Below are 11,461 nucleotides of genomic sequence, written 5' to 3' on the forward strand. Positions count from 1 at the left end.
TGCCTGAAGTAGTGCGGGGAGTGAATACAAGATGAATCTTCCAATACTTCGATTCTATACATGGAAAATTATAATAAATTTATTTTTCCATGTATAGAATCTAATTATGAGGGGGATCATCTTAAACTCAGGGTCAGTATATTTGGGTAAATACAGTACATTTCTAGGATTCCTGAACTCACACCAAATCTAACCCTTGCTGTGACAATAAAGGGAAAAAAAAAGACATAATTCATACTCACTTGTCATTTTTAATATGTTCATAAAGGCGCTTAAACTGGCGGACCTGGAAGGATAGGATTCCCATCAAAACCACCACCATAAGTAGGAAAGGATAAATCCGACGCTGTACCAGGTTCTGCATTTCAGCAGTAACACCTACAAAACACACACACACACACACACACACACACACACACACACAACAGGTCTTTTATTGTAAAGATTAGAATCATATTAGAACATCAACAGACACTTTTCTTTGCCTTCTCAAATCAGTGAACTGCTTCAATTAAAGCTAACCATTAGCATAAAATACATATTTTAAAATACTTATCAACTGGAAAAAATTCCCACCCTAGTAAGCATGCTATTATTCAATTCCTAATAAGTGTCTTATTTTAATTTTGTTTTAGTTCATTTGTATTATTCTTTAGTCGTAGAATAATTCAATAATATGACCACATTTTTTTAAGTTCTATATAGCATTGCTAATCCTCCCAGATTGGTTGGGAGTCTACCGGAAATGGCATCGATCTCCCGGTGACTACTGAAAGCAACCGGGGGATTGATACTACGAACAGACTGAACAGTACAACTAACATTACATCACGCTGGAAAAAAAAAATTCCTGAAACAGCTTCAGAGTTGGCAACCCTAGCTCCATATGGCACCAGCAACTGGTTTGCACTGTTTCTAAATTATGAAAATCTGTCCTGCAAACCTAGTGAACGGAAGCCCTACTTGCTTACTGACAACATATATTTTTAGTTTTAAAAACATATCATTTGAAAGCCTGTGAAAACAGTTCACACTTTCAAAATTCAAATTTCAATTTAATTTTAAACATAACAGAAGCATTTATGCATATAGACAATACAGTAAAATAAAATTAGTTTAATCTAATCAATATTTACTTCCCTTTCTACCCTCTCTAAAAATGAACATTTCTTGCCTCGTTATAGCTTTTCATGTGTAACAAAATGTGTTCCTGCTAGCTATATTAACAGCTCATTGAGGCCAGCCCATTTACCACAAAATAAAAGGAAAAAGAATAAGGCTCTAATGTACACTTTTACCTCATCTTAAATATCCACTTCACATATTTTACTAAATCCTAAATCAGAGAGAATACAAGTAAATGTGTGAGACTTGTAAATTTATTCTTGAAAAATTAAATGACTAGGTACCCAAAAGATCACCATGCTGAGCACATTGAAACAGATCTCTGTCTTAACCCATCTGCTGCACACTTACATTACTGATATGCTGGGTGCTAGTGTATCCTGTACAACACGCAGCAGAAATATCTTATTCTAATAATCTAATGTCATTTTTAAATTAGATATTTATAAACAATTTATCAAAAGCATCTAATAAAATACATGGTAATATCAATACTTAAGTATTTACATTTGCTAGCTGAACAAACTTCTGGAAAACACAGATCTGTATTTTGCTTAAGAGCAAAGGTCAAACGATGACAAAAGGTGCATAGAATTCTTACCTAATAAAGGTACAACACCAGAAGCAATGATGTAAGGTACACAAAGAGAAAGTAACAGAACAGAGATGACGGGTGCTGCCAGTTTACGAATTATAAAATGTAAATCAATGTTACGAATCCCATTTGCATAAACCTATGAAAACAGACAAAACAGAATTAGACTACATGAACCACTACATGTTTTGGTATATTCAAATGTTTTTTTTATTTTGTTTTCCAATATAATTAATGCAAATTATGATAAACTTGCATGTTTTCCTTAAATGTATATGGTAAATGTATAGGTTAAATGAGTCTGTGATGACACTTTCACAGGTTACCACAGATTACGACAGATTTTTCTTTGGGTTAAATAGCTGACACTAAAGAATATCAGCAGCTGCAGAACTTGTTTCAGTAACTACTAGCAATATTCTAGTTTCTGATAAACTGCCTGTTTGTTAAGAACTGTTTATTTTTATTTCATTGCTTGACACTCGTAAGCAGATCAATTTAATTTTTTTTTGCTTTTCTAAGTATTTTAATATACAAGATACACATCTCTTACCCTTTCTATTAGTAATCAACAAAGTATGTCTATAGATAAACTAGTAGTTTATACCACATTCTGTTTCTCCCTTAAACTCCTTTTCAATGTGCTTTACTATGTTCTTTAAAAATGTATGCAATGTATATATTGGAAAGACAAGGGAACTCGAAGTATTCTTATTGCACCCTCCATTTCTGGTAACTTTATTTCTAGTTACATGGTGCCAACAGTGGTTTATTTTTTTTCTCACCCTAAAATCTACATTTACATCCTTAGGGGTCAAAGTGTAAAGTAGAGCAAAACTGCATAATATCTGCATTCAGTGTGGGTGTATTTGCAAGACAGGTAGCTTCCAGATTTCTTTCCTCCCTATGCCACACAATAAGAATGACTATGATAGTCAACCATTAAAATTCTTAATAATATTAAAACAGTACTCCTCCAAACAAGAACCTAAGCCCATATCTCAATCAATGTACAACATAGCGCAGGACAGGCCAGGACAGGCTGGGGTGGGAGTTAGTTGCTTAGCAACCAGAGCAGCACCTCCTGCAGGGAGGCACTAGCTTTCAGAGGGACAGCCAAAGCCAGGGCCCACGATCATTCTTTCAGCTTATGGAGGGGCCCCACAAGCCAAAAGGAATAGCCTCGCAGGCCAAATCCAGCCTGCAGGACACATTTTGCCCACCCCTGATTTGCATCCTACATTGTAAGCATGGCTACAGTTGTTTTTCTGGCATACAAAAGCGTTTTGCTTAGTATACACATCTTGGGCCGCACAATGGGGAATGGGCCATGGCTGCACTGCCACAACAAGGATCAAGCCCTTTGCGGCTCCCCCACCATCCACCCCTGGCATACCAACATCTTACAAGTTGAGGTTGCAGGTGTTTTTGACACGGACAAAAAACAATGCTGACTACTGTGCTACAGCTTTAATTGTAATAATCAAGTCTAAATTTCCAGGCTAATATTTGAAAAATGTCCTCCCCGCCCAACTACCATATGCTCAAAGAGTCCTCTAAACAAAGGACATTTACTATTACAACGTAAAATCCAGCTAAACAACATTTTGTGCTTAGGGGTATCTAAATTAAGAGGCACATACATAAGGGCTAAGTGTTAAAAGTTAACAAACAAACAAAAAACCCTGGCACTAAGAAATACATAGAGGAACACATTATGGGATATAACTAGCTACTTGAAAGATGACAATTTGGTATAAAACATTAACTGGAATGGGGAGGGGAAGGGAGCTCTATACAGGCTATACTATTGGTTATTCTTTTCATCCTTACAAAATTCTACTTAAACATGCTTCCACCAAGCTCCCCCTGTCCCTCCTCCCACAACCCCCTTCCCTCCCCTCCCCTCCCTAAGAGAATGGGACAGGACAGGACAATCAGATCTCCCTCTTCCTCCTTCCAGTTTTCTTACCTGTTCAATAACTGTTTTTAGCCACCACTGAGGACCCATCAGTGTTATGGCAGCAATTATTTTGGCATGCAGAACTCCAAGAGCCCAGTCCTAGTTTTATAAAAAAAAAACAGTTGATCTATTTTCAAAATGTCTCAACAAATGCATTTTATTAGATTAAATACCTAATACCAATAGTGCTTAAAACCAGAAGAATAATTCACAAAGAGAAGTACACAGAGGATCTCATTTTGTAAACTGTGGGGATGACAGAAAACCCCATTAAAAGCTGACAGGTGTGACTTTATGTTATTGCTATCACCTGAGGAGCTCCGGGAGCGGTGGGGAGGGAATGGTTTAAGTCTAGGTTAGATTTCAGCCCTATCATGGAGCTGCTGCTTTTTTTTTTTTTAATAAATAAAAGGGATTTTTCACAAAACTTGTTTGTTACACATTTATGTCTTATCTATTCTTTTTATTCGGAAGACATTATTGGCAGTTCCAGAATTTTCCATTAACATATTACAGTTTAAAGCAACTGAAAAGGGAGTAATACTTAGATTATTTCAAACCACGTTAATATCTATTTACCTATAACACCTAGAAAAATGATAAAAAAGTGAGAACCTATTTGCACAAAAATATTCAACACAGGAGGTAATAATGCCTCTCTACTAGGCACTTAGGCCACATCTAGAGTACTGTATGCAGTTTTGGGCTCCACATTTTAAAAACAATGTGGCGAATTTAGAGAGGGTCCAGAGACAGGCAAGAAAGAAGATAAAGGGCTTGTAAATCAAATCATATAAGGAGAGACTGAAGGAGCTAGGCATGTTCAGCTTGCAGAAAAGGTGCTTATAAGAGGGGACATGATAGCTATCTTCAAATATCTGAAAGGCTGCCACAAAGAGGAAAAGCACCTATTCTCTCTTGCTGCACAGACAAGGACGTGAATCAATGGTTTGAAGTAAATTTAGACTGGATATCCAGAAAAACTTTAGAATAGTAAAGCAGTGGAATAGACTACCTAGGTAAATTGTGGCCTCTCCATCACTAGGGGTGCTCAAGAAGAGGCTGCACATCCACTGGTTGCAGAGAATACAGGCATAGTTATGCCTGTGTTCTACTATGGATATTTCCCAGGCTTCTGGGCTTTGCTGGTTGCATGGGACTGGAAGGGAATTCCACTCCAACCTTCCCTCCACCTTCTTTCTCCCGTATGTGTCAGGATGTTTTTAAGCCTCTCTCAGAGGCTTTGGCTGCAGCCAAGGCTAGGGATTTTCACTGGGATGTGCCAATGCTCTTACTGGGTCGGAGGTTCTTGGCTAGAGAGTCTTGCCCCTTTGCTCAGGGCCAGGAAGGAATTTCCCCCCATGATCAGCTTGGTATGGACTGTGGGAGGTTTTACCTGCCCAGGGGGTGGGGCATAGCCCTCTGCCTGGAATCTCTCGAGTGTATATTAACTTTTTACAACAGCTGGATGTCAGCTATCGTGGTCCCACAGCTTTACCTGTTGCAGGTTTGGGCAATATGTCTTGTGTTTTCTCAGGGTTGATGGTAGTTTTACTACAAGGTGAGATTATAGATTTGTATAAAATGGGTTTGGATAGGGATGATCCTATCTCAGGCAGGGAGTTGGACTAGATGACTTGTGAAAGTCCCTTCCAGCCCTGCTTCTCTATGATTCTAGGATTGAGCACTGATGTAATTTCAATATATATTTTTTGTGTTTTTAATATATTTCTGCATGCAATTTTTCCAGAAAAAGCAACCTTCCATTTTAAAATCAAATCATACTGCTTTTGATTAATGGAAAAAAATAAATAAATATCCCTTTCAATACCATTCTCAATAAAAAAATTTTAAAAATGACATTTATTGCCAAAACAATTCAGTGTTATTTTTAAACTCGTGTGTGTGTGTGTGTGTGTGTGTGTGTGTGTGTGTGTGTGTGTGTGTAGGGGTAGTTATCAAAATGCTGATAAAAAAATTCAGGAGCTTTCAACCATCTCTACTAAACGTGCTCTATACATGGAGTTAGAAGAAAGGATCTAGCTGAAATTCAACCTATGCTGTAGTCTGAACTATGAAGCTACTAAATGATATATCCACAATCCAATCTCTTCAGGGAAAAGAAGGTACTAAGTGTCATTTGCAACCCAGGGTACTTCCCACTTGCTCGGTCAACCCTTTGAAAGATTTTTCCAGTGTTCTTAGTCCATTAAGATTACACTACTCAGAAAATTAAATATATAAATAAATAAATAAATAAATAAAGCATTAACATGGAAAATATGGGCTAACAGTTTCTCCTTAAACTGTGTACATTTACCAAAACAAGACTGTTCATGTTTTTGCATTCCTGACAATAAATTTGTATTTCCATATCATTGTTTACCCAACATGATCCCAAAACACAAACTAAAGTCATACCATACAACATCAAAGAAACATGGGTGCCTCTACGATGGGTGGAAAGGGGTGGGGAGAGAGAAACTAGCATCATAGTGCACCCTTCACAAGTGAAAGTGGAGAGAGAACATTTTTAAACACCATCTGCAGTTCATAATATATGACTTTTCATTGTTATGCTAGCATTACAGTAAGAAAAGCACATTCTGTGAGAGATTTGAATCTGTGTTCCCAGAAAACAGATATTCAGGCTTACCTCAGTAAGCAACCCCCATCTGATTTAACAGTGCTAGTTTCATTCCTTAACAAGACAGTGCACCTCTACGTGTTAAATGGCAAATGTTTTGAAGCACTGACATAGGACACCAAATCTCTCAGTGATACTTATAACCTCTAGAATTCAGAGGAAAGAAGGAAGCACTGGAAAACTTGGATCAGAAAAACAAAACTAGACGTTTACTGACACTGACCTGCCATGGGTAGAACAAAGGTGTCTGATCCAAAGGGACTCTCAAAGGCGCAACAATTACCAGTTCAAACAGAAGACCAAGCAAAAGTGGAACCACACCAGCTAGCAGCACAGCCACTATTAGCGTCTTCATTATCTCAAAAAAGAAAAAAAAAAGACAAAAGAAAAAAAAGACTCCGATTTATAAATGTTGATTATTAGTTTGTACAAATAGCATCTTTAGATTTAAGTTTAAGGGCCACAGAGGTATATGCACAGAAAAACTAAAAGGCTGGAAGACAATAGATATTCAGCTAATATACACAGACACCTAATTTTCCACCCATAAAATGCATATGCCATTACTTATGGAAAGCTATATTTTTAGCCAAAAAGTGAATCTACAGGATTCTGCTCAGTAGAACGTTCTCACATTTTTAAGCACATACTGACATCTGACCATTGTAGACTATAAACACAGCTAAATTGGGAAAATTCCTTCCAAAGCAACAGAATTTCTTTCCCCACTTATGACCACGATTGAGTTTTGAGTTATTTAAGTGTTATGGACTACTTTTTAATTTAAGAGATTAAATGGTAATCTAGTCTCAGCATTTTTGGTATATAATCTAGCTTTTTTTTTTTTTTAAATGGGCCATCTAAAACAATAGAAACAAAAGCAGTCTGATCTCATTAGCATGGTTGGAGGACAGACCAAGAAAATGGGTATAATTTCTATCAATACTGTCAACTTCCTTATGCTAACCTTTTCATTCCATCCAGGAAGAGCACACACCAACTGCTGAAGCTTCCTTAGCCTGACGAAGGGTTTTTGAACCCGAAAACTTGCTTAATAACTATTCTCCAACCATTTGGGTTGGTCTAATAAAAGATATCAAATTCACCCAAGGAACCTTGTCTGCCTTATGCTTAACCTACGAATTTATAAGTGGACAATAACAAACATGGTGCTCAAGGAGATGAGCACTACATGAAACATGCATGGAAGCTGTTCTTTTGTTTGTAGGTACCCATCAGATGCAGCATTAACTGTGTCTTCAATGAGTTGCCATGCACTTCAAAACTGTCTGATTAAAATGTTAAAGGTAGACTGCTATTTCTAGAATTGTATAAGGCTTGTTATTGGTTTTTGTTATTTGGAAAGCCAATTTAGTGGAAGGTATCCCATGGTCATGAGGAAAAAAATCCCTTGGGTCTGAAGTCATCAAACAAGAACTTCTTTGAAAATTCTGTCTTTTCATAACTGAATACGTTTGTTTCTCTCTTAAAATATCCATTGATATAATACAGAGAATTTGATTACCATAAACCCTTATGGAAATGTGCACTGAAAAGCACTGTAAAGATATGCCTATACTAATCCAAAGTTTGGGGGACAAGAAAAAAGGAAGGGAGGAAACAGCAGAAGGCTACTTTGAGCTTAGAAGAAAAAGTGAAGGTATTACTGACACCTAAAAAACTGAAATAGACCATATTCCTTAAGGATTCAGTAAGCCACCTTCTTTCAAGAACTTACCATGAGAGACCACTCTTTAACCTTCTGAAAAATCACTCTGCGACCCTGTGGCATCCATGCAACTAGTACTGTTGCTGCCCGAATGGTTAGCCAGCAGACATAAAGACCACAAGCAGCTGTGTACAGTTCATGGATTTTGGCAGTTCCCGTCCAAAATGACATTAGCCATCTCCCAGCAAACACTGAAAACACAGAGTAGTAAATATATTAAGACAGACTACTTTGTCTCGTGTGGATGGATGGCAATTAGCATACAGTATGTTTGTGTCTCCATCTTCACCCAATGCTATTTATTGTCAAATATTTGCTCTGAAGTCACAGTAAAATAATGGAAATTTCAGGTGCTACCTCACTTAGTAACTGACAAAAGCAACTAAATTTCAATGGATAAATTTTAAAATAGAATGCAAGTGTAAGTCTCACTTCAAAAAATATGAGATGCACAGTTGTCCAGTACAAAATGTAGACAAAAAGTACTTGTTAGTGTCATAGTTAAACCCACAGCTTCAACAAGATTTACCCACTATTAATTAATGGCATCAGAGCATCAAGTGAGCTAATTAGGGATCCTTTAAAATCTTTTTGTGCATGGATGTCCAGCTGATAGCCTGCAAGCTGCATGCAAACTGTGAGTAGTCAACATGCAGCCCAAGGGCTCTCACTCAGGCACCACTCTCCCACACTGCTCCTGCTGCAGCCAGTACCTCTGGGCTCCTGCTTCCTCAGCTCAAGCTTCCTACCCCTGCCCCTGAGGGCAGAGCAGGAGGCCCCCAGCCACTCAGAAGCTGGACAGCCCTGTACTTGTACGTAAGTATTGGTAAGCAAAGTTAAACTTATATATTCTAGTGACCAGTCTCAGTCTTAATTCTTTCTTACAGCCTTGCCCCCATACGATAATCACTGCACAGTTATCACATATAACCAGACCAGCAGCACAACTAGCGGTGGGCAAGGGTCCTATGAGCCCTAGGTACCAATTTAGAGCACCTGCTACCAGTGTGAGGAAGCAGCAGCAGCTGCCACCACCAGTGTTTGGGTCTCTGGTAAGACTCTCCCTGGCTTGAAGGCTGTACATAAACAGTCCACATGATGCCTTGGTAAAATTTTGCTGTTATTCCTTCTCCTAAATGCAAACTAAAATGTACCTAAAAGGTTTTTCATGACTCTCCCACTAAAAAAAAAATAACAGAAGGCTCATCTGCTGCTGCTTTGTATACAATAGCTCACTAAGCTTTCATTACTGTAAACTATAAATGTGATTATCTATAATATCACAACATTCAGAAACTCTGGATTTAATCAGTAAGGTGCGAATTGTTCATTTTAGGTACTCTAATAAGAATGGCACCAAGATTTCTGAAGCTACAATAGCCTGAAGTTAGAATTTCCTGCCTGAAAGTGTTTGAACAAGTTCACTTCCATCACTTAGTGCTCTTGTTTTGGTTAAATCAATCATTCAGATGAAGCTGAAAATTTATTTGTACTGATATGACAACTTTAAAACCCATTCTAGAAGACTTTGATGGCCTCTTATACCAAATATTTGAAAAATAAAAAAAAGCAAGATGCACAATTTATAAAGGGTCAATGGATATACTGTCCATTAAAATTATCAACCTCAGCGCTGCACCTTCTAATATCAAAATTGTGTGCAGTATTTATTCCCGTCTCCCCTTTCCCACTTCACTCAAACTTTACCATACAGACCTGTTTGAGGATATGGGAAAACAAACCATACACAAGAAAGTGAAAGGGGACAGATTTACTACATGCCAGCCACCTGTACATACACACACACTAACCTTGTGGCAGATGAAAGCTACACTGTAGCAGCTTAGCTTTCAATTAAAAAGCACCTGGGTATTGAAATTTAGTTTCCCTCTTCTGTGAAGTGTGCATACATGCAGTTGTCACAGACTTGTCACCATCATCTTATTTTACCTTATGTAATGGATTTAACCCAAATCCAAGGCTCCCTTTGGGGTTCACCATAGGGCATGCATGGATCATCTCCTAAATCAGACTTACTCCTATGGTGTACTCTATTTGTAGCTAGGGTAAAGCTGGCTCCAGCGTTGTCAATTTCACATCTGTACGTATCATTGTACTTGATACAAATATAAATACTGATATAATCAAGACCGTCTTGTGAGATAGTGATTAACTTCCTCAGGTGTTTACATTTGTTGCTGATAATTAGCATATGACAAGAGTTTACACTGCCAAACAACGATGACTTTATACTTTAAAGAAGGGGTGACAGTATAAGAGACAGATGGGAGGTGGGAGAAAACGTTTCTCACTAAGTAGTAATTAAAAGAGGGACAGATACTAGATTGGCAAATTCCTGTTTGAAAAAAATATATATACTCCTGGTCTAATATGAAGGAAAGATTTTTGATCTAGTAAACATGTACCTTCAGGGGGCATGAAGTTACTGATATAGAGCATTTTTAACACCCTAAAAATGAAGTGGCGCATACGTTAAAGACCAGATAAGCAACTGTACTTAAGTCTGCCATGAGGCTTTTTCTTCAGTCTTCCCAGGTACAGGGCAGGCTGTAGTCCTTTGGCCAAGGCAGGCTGAGAAATGCAAGCTTACAAGGAGATGCAAAAAAACCACTCTGCCTCTGACCTCACGCCAGAGTCTGTTCTCTAAACTGGGAAGCTGACCAAGAACTGTATCCTTGGATTTAAGGATTTAGGATAAAGTTACTGTTCTGATTTTTTTGTTTATTTACTTTGATTTCTGTCTGTATTTCCACATACGGTTACTGATTTCTTACGTTTGTTCTTGTTTTTTCATGAAAAAATCCTTTTATCATCTTTTTAAAAAAATACTTTGTCAGCAATATCATTCCCAAAGTATTTGACTGTTTAGACTTGCCTATTCCAAGGAAAGGGATATCCATCTTTTCTGAGCACATGACCAGACAAGGGTATGTTATGATTCTGCTAGCTGGCAAAATCCCCTCTGCTAAGGGCTGGCAAGGCCTGCGCAAAACAGGTAGGGCTGAGGCACTAACGGTGGGCCTCAGCTGGTTATCAGTGGTTAAGAAACAGACAAAAGAGGGGTTTGGGACAAAAAGGCACCCCAAAGTGTAAGCATTGCAGTAGTCTCTCAAGGCACACCAAGGCTGCATTTAAGACTAGGGCCTGTCACACACTGTCATGAAGTATTTTATATCATGTTCCCACAATAACTTAAATAACTAAATTCAAAATTAAGATGATTTTGACAGATGCGACAGACATCAATCTCTTCTCCATAGCACTGATGTTTGGGTAATGATGCCGCCTCCGATTCATGATGGCATAAAGATTAAAATAATATACAGGAATATTTCCAAGGTTTTGTTTAAAATTAAAATAATTTATAATAAAAATACCAGT

At 37.9% G+C, this 11,461-nt stretch overlaps 1 protein-coding gene across 1 annotated transcript in view; it reads right to left on the bottom strand.

Moving 5' to 3' along the window:
• Positions 1-11,461, bottom strand: part of MARCH6 (membrane associated ring-CH-type finger 6) — a 95,065-nt gene that overhangs the window by 6,147 nt on the left and 77,457 nt on the right. Inside the window, exons 21-25 of the mRNA XM_025198302.1 lie at positions 8,069-8,250; positions 6,554-6,688; positions 3,693-3,782; positions 1,727-1,859; positions 243-378 (exon numbers count right to left, since the gene is read on the bottom strand). Of these exons, the coding sequence (XP_025054087.1) occupies positions 243-378; positions 1,727-1,859; positions 3,693-3,782; positions 6,554-6,688; positions 8,069-8,250 (676 nt within the window). The remainder of the gene's footprint in view (positions 1-242; positions 379-1,726; positions 1,860-3,692; positions 3,783-6,553; positions 6,689-8,068; positions 8,251-11,461) is intronic.

This window comes from Alligator sinensis, unplaced genomic scaffold (genome assembly GCF_000455745.1).
Source record: "Alligator sinensis unplaced genomic scaffold, ASM45574v1 scaffold428_1, whole genome shotgun sequence".
NCBI classification, from domain to species: domain Eukaryota; kingdom Metazoa; phylum Chordata; order Crocodylia; family Alligatoridae; genus Alligator; species Alligator sinensis.